The sequence below is a fragment of the Eriocheir sinensis genome, chromosome 64 (assembly GCF_024679095.1).
Source record: "Eriocheir sinensis breed Jianghai 21 chromosome 64, ASM2467909v1, whole genome shotgun sequence".
Lineage (NCBI taxonomy): Eukaryota > Metazoa > Arthropoda > Malacostraca > Decapoda > Varunidae > Eriocheir > Eriocheir sinensis.
The window spans coordinates 8,350,457-8,370,787 of NC_066572.1; the positions used below are offsets into that span (position 1 = coordinate 8,350,457).

At 47.8% G+C, this 20,331-nt stretch overlaps 1 protein-coding gene across 1 annotated transcript in view; it reads left to right on the forward strand.

The window, feature by feature from the left end:
- Positions 1-16,566, forward strand: part of LOC126987372 (paramyosin-like) — a 40,150-nt gene extending 23,584 nt beyond the window's left edge. The window contains exons 5-9 of the mRNA XM_050844358.1: positions 1,028-1,257; positions 5,904-6,095; positions 7,201-7,363; positions 15,753-16,078; positions 16,235-16,566. Of these exons, the coding sequence (XP_050700315.1) occupies positions 1,028-1,257; positions 5,904-6,095; positions 7,201-7,363; positions 15,753-15,833 (666 nt within the window). The 3' untranslated portion in view covers positions 15,834-16,078; positions 16,235-16,566. The remainder of the gene's footprint in view (positions 1-1,027; positions 1,258-5,903; positions 6,096-7,200; positions 7,364-15,752; positions 16,079-16,234) is intronic.
- The last annotated feature ends 3,765 nt before the right edge of the window (positions 16,567-20,331 follow it).

A 20,331-nucleotide genomic window follows, 5' to 3' on the forward strand; every position in this document is an offset into this window, starting at 1 on the left:
TCTGACTGCTAACTGCATGCCTCCCCCTCCCATGGCCCAGCTACACTTATCCCTATTTCATCCAAATTCCTCATGCAAGAGTTAATGAGCATCTTCATTCTTTCATTTGCTGATAAACTGGAACAGCCTTCCATTGTCTGTGTTTCATCCTGTCTGTGACTTGTACTCTTTCAAGAGGAGAGTATCAAGACACCACCCATACTTGACATTTTCTGGCCCCTCATTCTTTTCCTTTTACTGGAGCAGTGCCCAGCAGGCTTTTGTTGTTGTTCTTTGCCCTTGAGCAGCCTCCCATGCTGTACACAAGAAAATGGATTTCTCTTTTTAACCCGGTAGCAGCGGGGATCATGTTTCTTAATGGTCCCTCTAAGCGAGAAAAATGAGAAAAAATCACCCTCACACAAACCATTTCATAATATATATCAAAGCATTTGTGATCAGATTATGTATCATTATTTTTGGGGTTTATATCATGGCACAAATTTGTCCCGTCGCTGCTACCGGGTTAATTGCACCTTGTTGGTTGTGGTTCTGAAGGTTCCAGTGAGTTGTGGCACTGTTCTGTGTTTGTGTCATGCATGTGCCTCCTGTATTATCCACAGTATTAGACTATTAACGAGAATACTGCAGACTGTACCACCAGTGATCTTACTTCACTATGAGACAGACACACCTCCCACCTTCCTGTCCCACCATCTCTTTGTCATGTGAACCACTCACTTCTTGCTACCACTTTCTCCCTTTTTTCCCGGTGATCTGTGTGTCTGTCTGCCTTGTGGGAACTTCCTCCAAGGGGTTGGCCACAGAGAAAATGTCTCCAGCTCTGTCAACTCTCTCCCTCCATTACTTGTCCATTGATCCATTGCACCCTTGATGTCCTCTCCATATACACACTTGACAAAGTCATCCTCTTTCAGTCACACCAGGCATCTCAACCATCTCAGAATGCCTTGCTTCACCCATCAACCACTCAATTTACCATAAGCCAGAAATTTGTCCCCAAGGCATGATGTCCCTTGTTCACCAGGCTGGCAGTGAGAAGCAGAGGCTGGAGGGCCTTGTGATCCAGGCCAGCGAGGAACAGGAGATCAAGAAGAGGGACGAGAAGTTGGCAGTGCTCAAGGAGGACAACCAGAAGAAGAAGGATCATCTGGCCCAGCTGCAGCAGAGAGCCAGCTTCATCAATACAACCAAGGAGAAACTGGACAAGCTCATAGCAATGCTGCAAGAGATCCAGCAGGAAAAGTCAAAGGAGAAGTAAGTGAGGTCTATATTTACAATTGTTTGTTTCATTTGCTTTGTTTTCAGATTTCCCTTCTCTGCCAGAATGGGAAGAATGGAGTCGTCCTTCTCTTTTCTTTGATCGCCTCCTGGATTGAGGTCGATGGCATTTATGAACCTTCTCCAGGTAGTTGTGTCCATTGCATTGCCCTTTGCTGCTCTCATTCCTTGTACCTCCCTCTGAAGTCCTTGCCTCTGCTGTGCTCTGCCCAGCCATCCTCTTCCCTCAACAGCTGCTTCCTGCCCCTTGTTGTAGCCTCCTTGTCTCCTCTCACCACAACAAACTCATTCAGAATCAGAGTAAAAACCATTAAACTAATAGTCATTCACTCATGGCTTCCAGACTTTTACTCCTAGTTGTTTATGCAGGGGAGGGGGAGGGAAAAGAGGCAGAAAAGGTTATGAAAATGAACCTCCCTAATGTCCTTGCAGTCAGGGAGAAGAATTGTGTTTATAAATTCAGAATAAATTTCAGAATCTACATGATGAGGATGAAGGATGTACAGAGGAAGCAAATGGTATGCTGACTAAACTATACTGGAAGCAGCACTAGAAATAGGAACACTATGACCTGCCCAGGCAAGACTGTTAGAGGCTTAGACAGAGCTATGGTGCAGAGCTGGCTGGCTGCAGCAGGTCACTCCTGGGACTGGCTCAGACAGACAACCAGGATGGATTGGATGATGGAATATGATGGAGCTTTAACATGTACTTCATACTCTAACATATTTCAAACTAATGTATAGTGAATATAAAGCTGCATATTCATATAATTACAGAAGACCCCCGCCGTTCACGGGTATTTGGTTCTGCGAGATTCCCGTGATCCGTGAATCCGCGATTGACGGGACTATAATCAAATATCAAATTTTATCTCGATTGAATAAAAAAAAAAAAGGATTTCTAAGGCATTTCTAAGCATTGTTATATAGTTTTACATACACATAAATCACAAATTAAATATGGGCTAATAATTTAACACTGGTTGGTTGTGGGTTTGGCTCGGGTAGGTCGCTCGCCCTTAACCCTATCCTTGCTAAGCGCTTGCAACGAGACTATCCCCCCAGGCGCACTCGGGCACCCCAGCGGGGGAAGGGGATCTCTTTTAATTGCTGTATCTCAAAAACTATTCATCACAGCTACAAAACAAAAACACCATTGGAAAGAGGAGGCCAAAATCTACAAGATTCGGTTATGTTAGCCTCTCCTGTTCCGTTCAGGGGGTGTTTTTTGCTGTGAGTGTGATTGACGCTCGGAGGGAGCTTTCAGCGCCACCAGCAAGTGACGCTAGTGCTCGCTCTTTTAACCTCTGTATCTCAAAAACTATTCATCACAGTTAAAAAAACAAAAACACCATTGGAAAGAGGAGGCCAAGCTCTATACGATTCAGTAATGTAAGCCTCTCCTGTGAAAGTACAGGCACGTTCCGGGGGTGTTGCCTGTGAAGACAAACATTTATACGTGCGCGACGGTCAGCCGTAAGGCAACTACTGAGTAGATCTCTTGGTGATGGGGTGCTGGCAGGGCAGTATTGCCAACTGCAAAATTTACAACTATTTGGTCAAAATATCAGTCATGTGATAGGTGAAGCTATGCAAAAATGTCGCTGTATTGGTCAACAACATCCACCAGTTGCTCATCCATTGATTTTGAGCACTTTTTTTGTGCTAGGCTGATATGATTTTCCACCAAATTTCATAGAAAACCCACTGAATTGGCAATGCTGTGGGGTGAGAAATGGTGTTGGAACACACTCATATGCGGGAAATTTGAGTGCGACTGGATCTCGCAGCGAGCATTTAGCAACAAAAGGGTTAATGGTTCGCTTTGCCTCGTGCATGAGCGAGCGCTGGATGAGACATGCATGCACACATGCACCGTGTGGCATGGGTAAACGGCCTTCATGGCTCGCTTTGCCTGGTGACTGCTGGGCGAGGCATACACTGTGTTGAGTAAATGGCAGGGGTAGCTCGCTCGTCCTTAATGGTTCACTTTGCCTCTTCAGTTGAGCGTTGGATGAGGCCCTCAGTCATGAATCGTGTGGCGGGCAAACAGCGGGGGTAGCACGCCAGCACCTAATGGCTTGCTTTGCCTCGTGAGCGCTGGACGAGGCACGCACCGTGTGGCGGGTAATCGGCGGGGGTAGCTCGCTCGCCCGCTTGTCGGTGCGTGTGAGACCTTAGTGTGGGTAAACAGTGCGGGTAGGTCGCTCGCTTGCAATGTTTGAGCTGAGCGCTACAGACTGCGTGTATGTGAGTTTTCACCCGTGTTCGGCGGGGGGTGTTGCAAATACCCCACCCGCGTATAAGCGAATCCGTGAATGGTGAGGCCGTGAATGGTGGGGGGCTTCTGTATATTAATTTGTGTGAATTAGAAAAAATCTCATTTGAATAAAAAATATATTTCTTATTTAAGAAAAAAAAAAAAAAAAAAATCACCAGACAGACCAAACGGTGAAGGACAGAAGAGAATGACTGAGCCCCAAGTTTGCCGAGGTAAAGGTCATCGTGCACCAAACACCTGAAAGGCTGCACAAGGTGTTACTTTACCCTTGACTTTCCAAGCCACTCCGACTCACATAAGAACATAAGAATGCAGGAGTCTGCAAGAGGCCGGTAGGCCTGTTCGAGGCAGCTCCTTTGACCCTAAGCTCCCATATATCTAACCCCACCTAATATCGCTGTCCATGAATTTATCTAGTCTATTTTTGAATGTGACAATTGTATTGGCACTCACCACATGACTACTAAGCCTATTCCACTCATTCACCACCCTGTTAGTAAACCAATTTTTGCCTATGTCCCTGTTGAATCTGAATTTATCCAGTTTAAATCCGTTACTTCGTGTCCTACCCGGTTCTCTTACCAACAAAACCTTATGAATGTCTCCCTTATTAAAGCCCTTCATCCATTTATAAACCTCGATCATGTCTCCACACACCCTTCGCCTTTCTAGAGAATGCAAGTTTAACTGTTTGAGTCTTCCCTCGTATGGCAAGTTTCTCAACCCCTGAATCATCTTAGTCATCCTCCTCTGCACCGATTCTAACATTTTGATATCCATTCATTCTATAGTAAGGTGACAGAACTGAACCGCATAGTCAAGATGAGGTCTAACTAATGCTAAATATAGTTTGAAGGGGGCTTCTGGGCGCTGTTGCTTACTCCTTGAAATAAATCCCAGTACCCTTCTAGCTCGAATGCATTGCATTGTGCCTGTGGACGGAGATCAGAGCTCACTAAGACCCTAAATCCTCTCTACCCAGACCTGCTTATGAGAGTGTCATTTAATAATAGTTATGTGAGGGTTGTTTACCACTCAGAATACTGCACTTCCCTACATTGAACTCCATCTGCCATTTATCCGCCCAGTCATACAATCTGTTGAGTTCACCTTGGAGAATACTAGCGTCCTGATCCGACTCAATTACTCTACCGATCTTGGTATCATCTGCAAATTTACTAACATCACTACTAATTCCTGTATCTAAGTCATTGATATAAATAACAAACAAAAGTGGACCTAATACTGAACCTTGTGGGACCCCACTCGTAACACATCCCCAGTCAGATCTTTTACCATTGATTTGCTCATAACTGAACACCCGTTTGGAAATTGCAAAGAAAAGCGTGTTTTGATTTCTCTGTGTCGGTGCCCATTTCCATCTCAGGAGTCAGTGCCGCCGGGACTTTCAGATCATCACAGTATCTTCTCCAGGCTCCTCAGACACTGCCAATTTATCAGCCATCTTGAAAATAAGGATAATTTTTTGGTGGGCTGTGCAGTGGCTGCCCTGGCCAGGGTCAAACCTAAGCTAGTGGAGCTGTAGCTGGCATGCCAGCCACACCACAGGGAGACTTGATGAAGGGGCTTACCACAAGTAAGTGTTTTTGGTAAATAGCAGGTCAGCACCATCTTGGCAGTGGGCATGAATAACCAGTAGCAAGAAAGGAAGGAGATAAACAAGAATTTCAATTCAAGGAGACTTTTACAGATTTTACAGCCATTTATTGAGTAAATGTGATTGAAAGTTCCAGAACCAGGTTAGACAAGTTTATGGGCAGGGGCCACAGATGACAGGAATGGGTTGGAAATAGCCGGGTAATTGGAACAGACATTACAGCGATTCATTTAGTTAAAACATGGTTGAAAGTACCAGAACAAGATTGGATAAATTCGTGGATGTGGGCCACCGATGGCAGCGATTGGTTTGAAGCAGCTTTCTTTGAATTAGGTGCTTCATTTTAACATCTCCGTGGTGCAGTGGTTACTGTGCCTAACTATGAATCTGTGGGCCAGGGTTCAAATGGCAGGCACACAAGGCACCCAGCTGTTCATTCTCTCTTTCGGGCTGGTGGATAAATGGGTACCTGGGGAAACCTGGGGAAGGTAAACTGTAAACTTGTATGTCATGCTGACCCTGTGTCTTCTGTTTGTGTTCTCACCCACCTCAGGCTCAAGGGCCACTTGTACAGAGATGAGAACCGTGGCCATGCACAGCTGATGCTCCCAACTTTATTATCCTTAGCCTCCCACAGTCATGTTTTTGATCAGCCTTGTGACAGGCCCAGTAAGAATAAGATGAAGCGTGTGTAAATAGTTACCTCAGTGTACCCTGGCAGGGACATCCAGGCAGCCATCCAGAAGAGGGTCTCCCAAGTCACTGAACTTCAGGAGGAGATCAAGGACCAAGAACAGAGTAATCTGCAATTAACTCAGCAGCTCACAGCCTCAGAAACCAAGCTGCAACACATCCACCAGGCGTGGGACCTCAAGCAGGACAGCCTCAACAAAGAGATCAAGGAGCAGAAACAGTAAGCCTTTATGAAGTTTTCAGTATACAAACAATTTTCCTTTTGCATCTATTTCTCTGACACTGTCCCCTCACACAGCCACCCCTGAATGGAGCGCCGTGGCAGAAGAGGCTCCTCCAGGCTTCCTTGTCTTGGCAGGCCCTCTCACCGCACATACCTTTTGCCAACCAACCAACTCACTCTCTCTCACTCTCAACTTTTCTATTGCCATGTCTATCTCCTCTACACTTCCCCTTGTAGGTATGATGTGGTTGTTCCACTTGAATCTTTACTTCCATACTGGTCACTTCTCTTTCCTCATGAATTGAGATGCCTTTTCCTTACCTCCTTTGTCTCTTCAATCCCTTTAACACGTCCGCTGCGATTGGCACGGATTTGGCTTTCACTGGTAGCCTGGTAACCCATACTCCCAGGTCTTTCCCTGCCTCTGTGGTGGATAGTGGAGTGTTTCCCATGTGGTATCGGTGTGCTGGATATCCCCTCCCAAGGTGCAGGAATACATTCTTCTATATTAAATTGTAGCAGCCACTCTTTGTTCCATTTCTGTATCCTGGTGATGTCTTCTGGCAGGAAGTCCACAGTCAAGGGGTTGAGAAGTGCTCCGTTGCTCCCCTTGCTGTACAAGTATCAGTTGTTCCTCTCACAACTTTTTCCAGAGGAGCATTTTGTCCTCCAGATAGGTTTCACCTTCCTGCCAAAAGCAAAGAGCGATGAAGAATTGCACCATTTTATTCCTCGTCATGGCCCGGTGATCCCGTTATTCACTCATGTCTGTGTAAGGTGTAGCAAGTGTTAAGAAAGAACATAAGATTGTCATTTAAGCAATAGTTATGATGGGTTTTTCCTACCTACACTCAGAATACTGCACTTCCTACATTGAACTCCATCTGCCATTTATTCGCCCAGTCATACAATCTGTTTAGTTCACCCTGGAGAATACTAGCGTCCTGATCCGACTCAATTACTCTACCGATCCTGGTATCATCTGCAAACTTACTGACATATTTCTCACGATGGCCCGCTGATCATACTGAGGCACCACGGATGTCGGGTGTCCAGTACCCACTCACTGTTGCATAAGGTGAGGCAAGTCTTTTCTCTGCAGGGTTCTCGAGGACCTGGAGCGCAACCAGACGGAGCAGGACATTGTGTGCAAGGAAGTGAGTGATGACGTGGCTGACCTGGACGGGCAGATCAGACAGTCCATGGAGGAGATCCGGAACACCAACATCATGATAAAGAACAACTACAAGCTTATCCTCGATGCTGTATGTACCATTTTACTTATTAATACATTAACTCAAATTCCACTGGTCAGGAAATTCATTGTCGTGCTTTATGCAAACAAGGAATGGAGGCGTAAGGGACAGAGTCAACTTTGCTCTAGTTTGCACTGGGAAAGTCAAGATACACACCACAGGATGAACAAGAAGTATAATGCAAGGGAAAAGTGACCTAGTATGTGGTGTAAGGGACAGAGTCAACTTTGCTCTAGTTTGCACTGGGAAAGTCAAGATACACACCACAGGATGAACAAGAAATATAATGCAAGGGAAAAGTGACCTAGTATGTGGTGTAAGGGACAGAGTCAACTTTGCTCTAGTTTGCACTGGGAAAGTCAAGATACACACCACAGGATGAACAAGAAATATAATGCAAGGAAAAGTGACCTAGTATGTGGTGTGCCAAGGATGAGTTTTCCTTCGCAACTTGTATCTTGTTCTGCCTGAGATGTGTGTAGCCTCTCCTCGTGCAGACTAGATAGAACTGTCTTTGTCCTCCCAGCGCCTCAGTGATAATGTGTAGCCTACCTTTTCTCATACAAACTAGGAAAAATTGGCTCTGTCCTTCAAGCGCCTCAGTGATACCCCCCAAGACAAGTGTAGCCTGCCTCTCCTCGTGCAGACTAGATAGAACTGTCTTTGTCCCCCTAATGCTGCAGCTGTAACCCCCAAGACAGAAACATAGCCTGCCTCTCCTTGTGCAGACTAGATAGAACTGTCTTTGTCCCCCTAATGCTGCAGCTGTAACCCCCAAGACAGAAACATAGCCTGCCTCTCCTTGTGCAGACTAGATAGAACTGTCTTTGTCCCCTAATGCTGCAGCTGTAACCCCAAGACAGAAACATAGCCTGCCTCTCCTTGTGCAGACTAGATAGAACTGTCTTTGTCCCCCTAATGCTGCAGCTGTAACCCCCAAGACAGAAACATAGCCTGCCTCTCCTCGTGCAGACTAGATAGAACTGGCTTTGTCCCCCTAATGCTGCAGCTGTAATCCCCCAAGACAGAAACATAGCCTGCCTCTCCTCGTGCAGACTAGATAGAACTGTCTTTGTCCCCCTAATGCTGCAGCTGTAACCCCCAAGACAGAAACATAGCCTGCCTCTCCTTGTGCAGACTAGATAGAACTGTCTTTGTCCCCCTAATGCTGCAGCTGTAACCCCCAAGACAGAAACATAGCCTGCCTCTCCTTGTGCAGACTAGATAGAACTGTCTTTGTCCCCCTAATGCTGCAGCTGTAACCCCCAAGACAGAAACATAGCCTGCCTCTCCTCGTGCAGACTAGATAGAACTGGCTTTGTCCCCCTAATGCTGCAGCTGTAATCCCCCAAGACAGAAACATAGCCTGTCTTTCCTTGTTCAAACTACATATAATTGGTTTTGTCCCCCTAATGCCACAGCTATAATCCCATAAGACAGGCATCTGAAACTTTAAAAAGTGTTGATCTCTGGCAGACTCTCTGCGTGGGTGCCTGGAACATCCTGATCCCTCTGGAGGATCAGCGACCGCCTCATTTGTCAGCTTGAGTATATCATTTTTTACAGCAACGGAGGGAGCTCAAGGAAGGGCAAAAATTAAAACTGGAACAAAAAAAAATAGACGAGGCTAGATGATGATCCAACGCAGGAAAACAGAACAAGAACCCAGAAGAGACGTCAATTTTGGGTGGAACTTGGGTGGAACACAACTCGGGAGGCTGAGAGTGAACATAGTGGGGCTCTGAGATGAGGAGACCTGGTGAGGGAGAGATCAGTAGTGGGCCACAGCGATGGTGCCTGTCTCAAGAGAGTAGCTGTGGCCATTTCTCGCTGACTGCAGTCCTCTGTTGTTGGGGATTATGAGTGTGTGATGCTGGTGATGTTGAAGCACTCCCTGGCCTTCATATCTCTTATTGCAGTGTACACCCCTACTGAGATGTGTGGACTTTAGGAGAAAGAGATGTTCTACGCCAAGCTTGACTCTGTAGTTGACCAGTGCCCCCGACACAACACACTCATTGTCGTGCGTGACTTTAATGCAGTTACTGGCACAGAGAGAGATGGCTGTGTGATATGTGTTGGTCCCCACGGCTCTTGTACCAGAAACATCAACATTTCACTCCTTCTGAGCTTTGCAAAACCCAGAAGGCTGAGGATTACTGGTTCCTGAGATGCGAGCCTTGCCGCTGGTCTTGGAGCAGCAATACTAGTGGTGTGGCAAAGGAGATTGATCACATCCTTGCTAGTACTTGTTAGAGGATCCTCCAGAAATGTAGGGTTTTACACTGCTGAGTTCATTACAGTTGACCACAGACTTCTTGTTACAAAATTGAGGATATGCTTCAGGTCCATGAAATTCTTGAGATGCAACTCTCTGCAGCCTTATCTTGAGAAGCTCAGGGACCAGGTGTGTGCTCAGGGGTATGCAGTGGCAGTCTCAAATTGGTTTGAAGTGGGTACTCTGAGAGATCCTGGAGGGTTGTGGGATACCTTTAAATGTGAAACTCAGAGTTGCCGAGGGGTGCATTGGAGAGCATCCAAGGACTAGGAGTGGCATTGCCTTGAGTGTATGGAGGAGAGTCATGCTGCCAAGTTGGCCAGGGACTTGAGAGCAGTACAGGAGAACTGGAACCCTTCTGAGGAGAGGTATGTCAGAGGTCTTGCTAAGGATCCGTAATGAACACCACTGAGTGCCGGGAATCAAACCCGAGCCTTCCTAGCAGAAGCCAGGCAGCATACCAAATAGGCCAATGATCTATTCAGTGTGTTATTGCAGTTTCTCTAATCTTGCTAAGGATGTTGAGGGTTGTCAAAATGCAGACGACCTTAGACCTGCCTCTCCAGCTCTGAAGAACCTCTGCTCCTAATTCACATCTCAGATGAGTACTGTCTGAGCAGCTGATGGGCAGATAACATCAGATGCAGATGTGTACCGGGCTCATTGGGCCGAGTACTTTTGGCAGTCGTACACAGCAGAGTACCCAAGTGTACAGGTCCCTCTGGCTGGGTTGCAGATGGCCACTGCTGATCCACCAATAGACAAAACGCCAGCCTCTCCTGCAAAAGTGAGAGAGGCTGTGAAAAGTTGAAGGGTGTAAAGGCAGCTGGGATCTGCAACATCAGCGCAGAGAAGTTGAAAGTTGGGGGTGAAGCCATGAGCCATGGGTTGCATGTGGTGCTGTGTGCTGTGTGGGCAGTCCAGTGCCATTCCTCTTGACTGACAAAGGGGGTTGGTTGTCCCTATCTGGAAAGGGGACCAACAGGACTGCAACAATCACCGTGGTTTGGTGTGCCGGGTAAGGTGCTCGCTCATCTGCTGCAGATGCGAATTCGATCTCATCTGCTCAAGTTTGAGAGACCTGAGCAATCCAGGTTCATGCCCAGCAAGTCAACTTTTGAGTGGATCACAACACTTTGCGTCATTGTGGAACACTGATGTGAATTTTGACGGGGTGCTTGCAGCCCATATCTGTCTCGAGAAATCTTTTGAGCCAGTACATTGTGAGGCACTCTGGGACATGTACGGATGCATGGGATTCCTACACGGATCACTGACCTGATGACTGGCCTTTACCCTGGGACTGAGAGTGCTGTGATGTGTGTGGGGGAGATGTCTCTGGCTTCTTCCCTGTTATTCCAGGAGTGAGGCAGGGCTGTATCCTTGCTCCATCACTTTTCAACACTTGCATTGACTGAGTATTAGGCCAAAGTTGTTGATCAAAATCATTGTAGAGCATCTGTAGGTGACATCAAGGTCACTGATCTTGTTTTTGCTGACGATCCTGCACTCCTTGCAGAGTTGCTGGAGGTCCTGGTGACGGCTCTCAAAGTGCTGCATGAGGAGGTGAAGCCTCTGGGACTGAAGGCCTCCTGGGCCAAGACCAAAGTTCAGCCATTTGGAGGCTTGCTGGGTGACACAGCTCAGTCTTTTTTTGCGTCCTATTGCACCATTAGGCTTTTTCAATGGTGGGGCTGATGTTCGGCCCAGCCCGTTGTGGCGCAGGCAAATATTTATTGTGGTGCCATCTTGTTTTGGCTCATACTGTCCCCCGGAGCTCATCTTTGAGCCTTTCTTTGGAGAGGTAACCTTGAGTCTGGGTTGACAGGTGGTTTTCAGGGCAGCATGTGGGTAGTCTTAGGCCACTTGGCGGTGACTGAAAAATCCCAGCTGTGTGGCGGCCAGGATTTGAACCTGCGTCCCTCCTGGATCTCCCAGAGGCGGTGCCGGCACGCTAACCACTCAGCCACCGCCTCCCCATGCATGTGGTGAGGATGTTGAAGTCACCAAAAGCTTCACATGGCTTGGTATTGTAGTGCATAACAATGGTGGTTCTTACCAGGAAGTCACGCCACAGATTGGCCTGGCCCACGGTGTTCTGGGCTCCCTCAATGTGAGTGTTGATATGGTGGTGTTGATGCCTGTGATACTTGTGCTCCCTGTCTTACTGTATGGCCCTCATGGTGTTCTGGGCTCCCTCAATGTGAGTGTTGATATGGTGGTGTTGATGCCTGTGATACTTGTGCTCCCTGTCTTACTGTATGGCCCTCATGGTGTTCTGGGCTCCCTCAATGTGAGTGTTGATATGGTGGTGTTGATACCTGTGCAGGCGGACAAAGATTGAATCTTTAAGTCGCTTGTGCTCCCTGTCTTACTGTATGGCCCTCATGGTGTTCTGGGCTCCCTCAATGTGAGTGTTGATATGGTGGTGTTGATACCTGTGCAGGCGGACAAAGATTGAATCTTTAAGTCGCTTGTGCTCCCTGTCTTACTGTATGGCCCTGAGACTTGGAGACTGAATAGAGATTTGGAGAAGCATGTTGGTGCCTTTGGTACCAAGTGCCATCACAGGATTATGGGGCATTGCTGGAATGCTTTTTGTCAAACCAGCAACTAAGCGATGAAACTGAATCAAGGCCGTTACCAGCTTAGTCCATGAACGCCATCTCTGGCTACATGGCCACGTGGCATGCCTCCCGGATGTCATCCTGCTTAGTATTTTTTTAGCAGAAGAAAACCTTGAGAGGAGGTCACCAAGGGGACACCCAAGTAATTCATGGCTGGGTTGAGTTGATCGATCTGGAGGGGCATGAAATGAGAAGTGAGGATGTGTGGAGGCTTCCGCCGGGGGTGGAGGCAACGCAGGAGTGAAGTGAAGTGATGTCTCCTGGCTTGTGCTCCTCATTAGTTAGTTATTGTGGAAATTCTTCCAGTTTGTATGTAGTATATTATTATTGCTGATTAACTGAGGCTCAATTATGAAGTAGGGAACAAGTGGTAATTCAATACCACAGTAGGATTAAGACTGCAGGGCAGAGGTTTTGAGCGTCTGTGAATCTTTGTTCTGATGTGGCACTCGTAACTTTGTGAATTGAACATCGCCGGCACTCTTCTTGAGACTAGATAGTGCCAAGAACACGCCTCCACACCTGTGTCCCCAACTTACTCATTCTCATACATTCAATCAATCAATCAGTGGGGGCATACGCTGGGGGGTGCATCGCCTCATCCACCCTACGAGTCCGAGGGTCCCTCCGGGCGAGTCTCCATGCCAACCCTCTTCCCATCCTGAGTACCTCCCGGCAGGATATATTGACTTGCTCAAGCCATAAACTCCATGGGTGTCCCTTGGCCTCCTCCACTCAGGATTGTCTCTCACAGAGACAACCTGATGAGCAGGATCAGCTTCAGGGTAACGTGCCACGTGCCCGTATAGCCGGAGTTGGCGTTGACGGACTATGCAGGTAATATATGTCCAATCAGTCTCACGGAGCAGTCAACGGTTCAACACAAAGTCATTCCAGCGATATCCCATGATTCTGCGTAGACAGTTATTACCAAAGGCATCAATCTGCCTCTCCAAGTCTCCATTTAGTGTCCATGTCTCACGGCCACAGAGTAAGACAGGGAGCACAAGGGACTGGAAGATCCGGATCTTTGTCCTTCTGCACAGGTATTGACAACGCCACATACTCGTGTTGAGCGAGTCCATAACACCGTGGGCCAAGCCAATCCACCGTAAGACTTCATGGCGAGACTCACCGGTTATTTTAACTACACCGCCAAGGTTAGTAATATTTTCCGAGATCTCAATGTCCTCGCCACATGCATGTACAGACTGTACTGTTCCATCCAGCAAGCCTCCAAACACCTGTACCTTGGTCTTAGCCCAGGAGACCTCAAGTCCCAAGGGCTTTGCCTTCTCGTGTAGTGCCTCGAGAGCCATCACCGAAACCTCCAGCGACTTTGCCAGGATTTTATTTATTTATATTTTTTTACATGTGGCCCATAGCGCTGGTGGGCTAATTCATATGGGCCTGATGGTTCCTGAGCCCGTCATGGCGCCGGCCCTTGTTTATAGTGGCGCCATTATTATTGTCTCATGCTGCCCCCGGAGCTCATTCTTGATTTCACTTGCGCTGTACAGCTTCTTCTAGAGTCCGGGTTGATAGGTGGTCTTCAGGACAGCATGTGGGTAGTCTTAGGCCACTCGGTGGTGACTGAAAAATCCCAAGTGGTTAGTGCGGATTTGAACCCACATCATGGACAATGCACCAGACGTGAGGCCGGCACGCTAACCACTCAGCCACCGCCTCCCCATACTGGATACTGGGTTACTGGATCATAGTAAAAAACAAGGTCAGTGACCCTGGTATTGCCAGTGGATGCTCTGCAATGACTCTGGTCCACAGCTCTGCCCAGTACCCAGTCCATACTAGTGTTGAAAAGCGATGGGGCAAGGACAGCCCTGCCTCACTCCCTCATCCACGGGGAAGAAGCTGGACAAGCACCCCCTCCACACTTCACAGCACTCTCAGTCCCAGAATACAGGCCAGTCAGCAAACCAACAGTCTTTGCAGGAATCCCACGGAGTCGCAGAAGATCCCAGAGTGCCTCGCAATGCACCGAGTCAAACGCCTTCTTGAGATCGACATAGGCTGCAAGCATCCCCTGTCGAAACTCACGTCGGCGCTCCACCAGTACGTGAAGCACTAGGATGCGGTCAGTTGCTGCCTTAACAGGCGTGAACCCAGAGTGTTCAGGTCTCTGCATCTTCAGCAGCTGGCTGCGAATTCGCATTAGCAATAGGTGGGCAAGCACCTTGCCTGGCACACTGAGCAGTGTAATACCACAGTAGTTGTTGCAGTCTTGGCGGTCCCCTTTCCCTTTCCAGATAGTCATTCCAGCGATAGCCCCTAAGAGTCCACTCTTCCAGTCAGGAGTAGTAGTGCCAGATAGCCATACAGCCGTCAAGACTGCATTCAACCCGTGGATCATGGCCTCACATCCAGCTTTGAGCAGCTCCTCAACAATGTTACAGGTGCCAGGTGCCTTTCCACCCCTCAACTTTGCCACAGCCTCTGACCTCGTCAAGAGAGAGTGGGCTTTCGTCAATGGGTGGATCGGCATCCGCCACCTGCAACCCAGTAGCTGGAAGCTGCCCAGTTGGAGGGTCTGCCATGTACAGCTGCTCAAAGTACTCAGCCCAACGAGCCCTCTGCCCTTCCACGTCCGACACGAGGCAGCCATCAGCTGTTTGGATAGCGCTCACCTGGGAGGGAGACTTGGAGCAGAGCTTCTTCAGGGCTCGGTAAGCAGGTTGGAAGTCATTCTCATTTAAGTGTCCCTTGACTTCCTCAGCAAGACCCCTGACATACCTCTCCTTGTCTCTCCTCAGGAGAGCTCTGGTCCTACGTGACAGAGCCCTGTCATGGTCCCGATTCCCAGCAAGTGTCTGGCAGCGCGTCTCTCCTCAATATTCTCCAGCATCTCCTCCGAGGCAAACCCACTCCTAGATCTCGGGCGCTTTCCAATACACTCCTTGGCAGCTCGAAGAGTCGCATTTGAAGGTATCCCACAGTTCTACAGGGTTCTCAAGGGAGCCGAGCACATTGAACTGTTTGAGACTGTCACTGCATAGTCTTGAGCACATGCCAAGTCTTTCAGCAGTCTAGAGCAGGGGAGAGACACTGAAAACTGAATGGCCGAAGCCCCCTTATAAAGCCGAAAAGTGCGCCATAGTGGACGCTGATTGGCCGGCTTAACAGCACACGCTCATTGGCTCTCTCAGCACTGCAGAGATTTAAAAAGTTGTAAACCGGTCATGTGCCCACAGTCTGCACCGGGGCCACAGAAACGATCCTGGAGCCCTTCGGCAGGCCGCACCTAATGTTGAATGATGTAAAGTCCCGCGGGCCGCACCAAGGGTGCTCGCGGGCCGCAGGTTGGGGACCTATGCTCTAAAGGTTAAAGGTTACCCCTGGCCTGGGTGTATGGGCTGGTGCCCCATCTGTACCACACAGCTGCTCCCAAAACAAGGGTGTGTTGGGATTTCTTAGTAGGTGAATATAGTCAGAAGTGGCAGCAAGTCACCTTGTATCAATGTCTGTTTCCTTACAGATGGAGGAAGGCAACGTTGAGCTGATGTCTGCCCTCACTGAGGCCACCAAGTGTGTGGAGGAGTTTAGGTCTGCAGAGTGACTCCAGTCCTCAGGCGGGCCAAGGCTTCAGAGGATACCAGGCTGAGGATCAATGGGGATTCAGTTCTTACTTCCGGACTTTATATTTTCTAAGGCTTATGGATTTACGCCTTTATATTTCCTAAGGCTTACGGTTATACTATAGTGTTACGTAGTGTTGTCGGGAGCATTTATTGGTGCAGCAGTTACTTGCATCCTGAGTGTTGCAGGGTGTGGCTGTTACTCTGCACTCGTGTACCCAGGCAGGTTTTACACACCTTTTCAGGCACTTGTGTACCCAGGCAGGTTTTACACACCTTTTCAGGCACTTGTGTACCCAGGCAGGTTTTACACACCTTTTCAGGCACTTGTGTACCCAGGCAGGTTTTACACACCTTTTCAGGCACTTGTGTACCCAGGCAGGTTTTTACACACCTTTTCAGGCACTTGTGTACCCAGGCAGGTTTTTACACACCTTTTCAGGCACTTGTGTACCCAGGCAGGTTTTTACACACCTTTTCAGGCACTTGTGTACCCAGGCAGGTTTTTACACACCTTTTCAGGCAAGGTATTTTGCTTTCATATCTTCACCTTAGTTTCAGGATGTCATTTTCACCTTTTGTAGATTTTTTGTATATTGCAAACATTTATTTTACTAAACTTCTACAAATTTTGGTGATTTTCCTTCCATACTCTGTCTTTCACTACAGTGGTAATATATGTATATCTCCATAGTAAAACTCTAATGCTAATAATTCAGTTTCAATAATGACTCCATGGCTGCCGCGAAATGTGTGTAGTTTTGTTTTCCCTGAACGCTGTTGTAGTCTGAACATTGCCATTGTGGCCTGCCGGGCTGCCGAGGTGATCTCTTCGCTGATTGGACAGCAGCTTGAGGCAGCCTTGCTCCGGCTCATCTTGAGAAACTGGCCCTCCACACTGCATCTTGCCACTTTTTTCTGTAGCTCACACTTCTGCCTTGCAACTCTTACTTGGTGCCTTCTTCAGTGGACGGGAGAATAAGAGTGGACTGTGGATGGCTTGAAAAAACAAATTGTTAACTACAAAATAAGACACTATTTGAAGTCTGTCTCTTATATAAATGTTTCTAGTGCTTTATATTCCTATTTTTCATGAGATTGTTAAGGTAGTGCAAAAATAAACTTGCAGGTTACAGAGATGTTCTGAACACGGTGGCATCACCAGACTTTGAATTCATTGGGAGGGAAGGGAATTGTGCACATTTAAAAAACAACTTGTAGGTGCAGCTCAGCATGTCATGTTTGCTTGGTAATGATTTTTTTAATACATTCGTAATTCACTTTTATGCTATTATTAACTGATGAAGAAACTAAATATTGCATTACATAAGTGAGCTACAAAATCAATATCAATGGGGGCATACGCCGGGGGGTGCATCGCCTCGCCCACCCTACGGCGCAGAGCCCAGGGGTCCCTCTAGGTGAGTCTCATGCAGGCCCCCTTCTCATCCCAAGTACCTCCTGGAAGGAACCATCGACTTCCTCTGCGGGCGCCCCCATGGCCTTCCTTCCCTCATACACTCTTCACAAATTCATTCTCCCCCATTCTCATCATGTGTCCAAACCATCTCAGCGCACCACCCACTCCACCACTCCACACTCCACTCCCTTCACTGTCAACCCATACCAAACCCCTCACACACACTTCCATTACTTCCTCCATGCCATCCTGACACACCACACGCACCTCTTGTACAACTCATTTCCACTGCACGTATTCTTGATTGCTGCGCTGCACTCCATGTCCACGTCTCTGATGCATGCGACAGAGTTGGCAGGATAATACTGTTCCTTGTTCCCCTCTTTACCGCCATGCTCACACTTCTTCCTCTCACAACTCTCCCCAATGCACCCACCACCTGTCTGCCCTTCACTGCTCTTTCCCTCACCTCACCTTCCATGCTTACCTACAACTGTACGTAAATATTTCAACTCGGTCACCTCCTCCACTCTCTCCTCCACTAACCTTATCCTACACTTTGTTGTGCTCTCTGCTTTGCTCTAACTCTGTATGGCTTTGCAAAATCAATGACCTGCTCTCTCGCCCTCTCAAATACCATAACCTTGCGCTTTCCAGCATTCACTCAGCTTCCTCCTCTTACACACCCTGTCAAATGCATCCACTATCCTCTGTAGTGTCCCCTCATTCTCTGCCAACAGTACTGTATCATCTGAAAACAGGTCCGCCACCAATGACTCCTCTGTACCTCTCACTTTCTGCCTTGTACCAAGTTCCCCCACTCTGGCTTTCATTTCTCTCACAGAACCGCCCATGTACAGTTACTTTCTTCATCCTCTCATTTAAAACCCTGCCATACACTTTTCCTGCCACTCTGAGTAGACTTATTCCCCTGTAACTATTAGTCACCTCTGCTTCCTTTCCCTTTGTACAGCAGCACAACACTAGCCTTTCTTCAACCCTCAGGCACCTCACCCTGTTCCTGTTCCTGTTACATATCCATAATATCCATTCCACAACTACACCTCCTCCATACTTCAGCCGAGTGGCCCAAGACTACCCACACGCTGTCCTGAAGACCCGGACTCTAGAAGAAACCGTCTAAGTGAATCAAGAATGAGTTCCGGGGCACAGCATGAGTGAGGAATAAATGGCGCCACTATAAAAATTGCCTGTGCCATGATGGGCTTGGGCCGACCACTAGGCCCCTGAAGAAAGCCAACCGGTGCTAGAGGCGAAGTTGTTAAAAAATAATAATAATAATAATCTGTTATGCCATCAGCTCCAGGGGCCTTTCCTACCTTTAACTTCTTCTTTGCCTCCTCTATCTCACCTCTCTCCAGCCTCCCCTGTGGATCTGGCCGCCCTACACTGATCTTTATTCCTACACTGCTCACTTCCGCTCTCCCTCCCACACTCTTATTCATTACAGTTTCCTCTTTCCACACCTCCCTTATCTCCTTATTCCCCTCACAAGCACCCATCTCTCCTCTTCATGCTACAAATGTCACTCTTTCCTCCCCTATTTCACTTTTATCTTCTTTCCAGCAAAGTTTTTTGTTCTGGTATTTTGGTGATATTTTCCTTCCCAAATCCTCATCCACTCTCTTTACTTCCCTAACCAACTTCTTGCTCTCCCTGTACTTCCTCTCCCATCCCTCTCGCCTCCTCCATCATATTTCTCTCTAACATTTTCTTGTAGTTCCTTCTGTTCTCCTCAACTGCCTCTTTCTATCTCATCTGTCCACCACACAATTCCTTTCTTTCCTTTTCCACGACCTATACCTGACCACTGAACTCAAACACCTCATTCACTCCCACACTGCAGAGGACCTACCACTGACAGCACAGTCTGGCCAACACCATGAATCCAAGAGAAACCTTCCAGATTAATGAAGACCAAACTACATATGTAAACCTTATATGTCAGTAACACTCCTTCCCAGATGATCAGTCACTAGAACTACCAAGCCTATCAATGAAACCAGAGGACAAACCTGCCTCTAGCTTTGTATAAATGAAGTACCCACTGTCTTCTGGCGTACCTGGCACCTCAGGCCGCCTCCTCTTGGGATGACACTAGACTGACTTCCTCCTCCAGTCTTGTCTTCAGGGTTTTGTAATGACTGTAGACTGACTGACTGACTTCCTCTTTCAGCCTTCTGGGTTTTGTAATTTCATCTTCGTCTTCTCCTGGTTGTCCCTGAGAAGGCCTGAAATGAACCAAAAAGGAAACCAATACAAGTTCACACAGGGAACAAGATATATAAATGCATAGGGAACTAGAAGATACTTGGGAATATATACTTATTTTATGCATAAGAAAGAAAATAGACAGAGCAATACTTCCAAGATTGGAGAGCAAAACAATGCCTGCCCCCCCCCCCCCCAATCTAAACTCTTTCACTAAGTTGTGGGGTCACTGGGCTTGGACGAGGCACTCAGAACAACGACACTCATCAACCGCAGAGTCTTAGAGGGAGGCATCTTATTGGTGGGTTATGTGGAGTGAGTGGAGGTAGTGGTGTAGGTGGAAGGTAGAACAGTTAACCCATTCACTGCGGTTGGCACAGATTTCGCCTTCACTGGTAGCCTGGTAACATATAGTCCCAAATCTTTCTCTGCCTCTGTGGTGGATAGTGCAGTGTTTCCCATGTGGTACTGGTATGCTGGATATCCTCTCCCAAGGTACAGGACTTTTCATTTTCTTCATTGAATGGTAGCAGCCACTTTTTGTTCCATTCCTGTAGCTTGGTGGTGTCTTCTTGTAGGAGGTTCACATTCAAGGGGTTAAAGAGTACAAGTGGACTAAATATCAATGGTTACAAGTCACGAGTGGATAGAGTGAAGCAGTGGGGTATATTGCACCAGGAGCCACTGAGGACAGGACGAAGACAAGAATCTGCATCAGGGGAAGTCCTGTCAAGTAGGTCACAAAGTCTGCGTGCTTGGGGAGTCCAGCGAGGGAAGACGGGCAGAGATCGAGGCCCATCTTCGCAGCTCCTCAGTTTGCCTCTTTG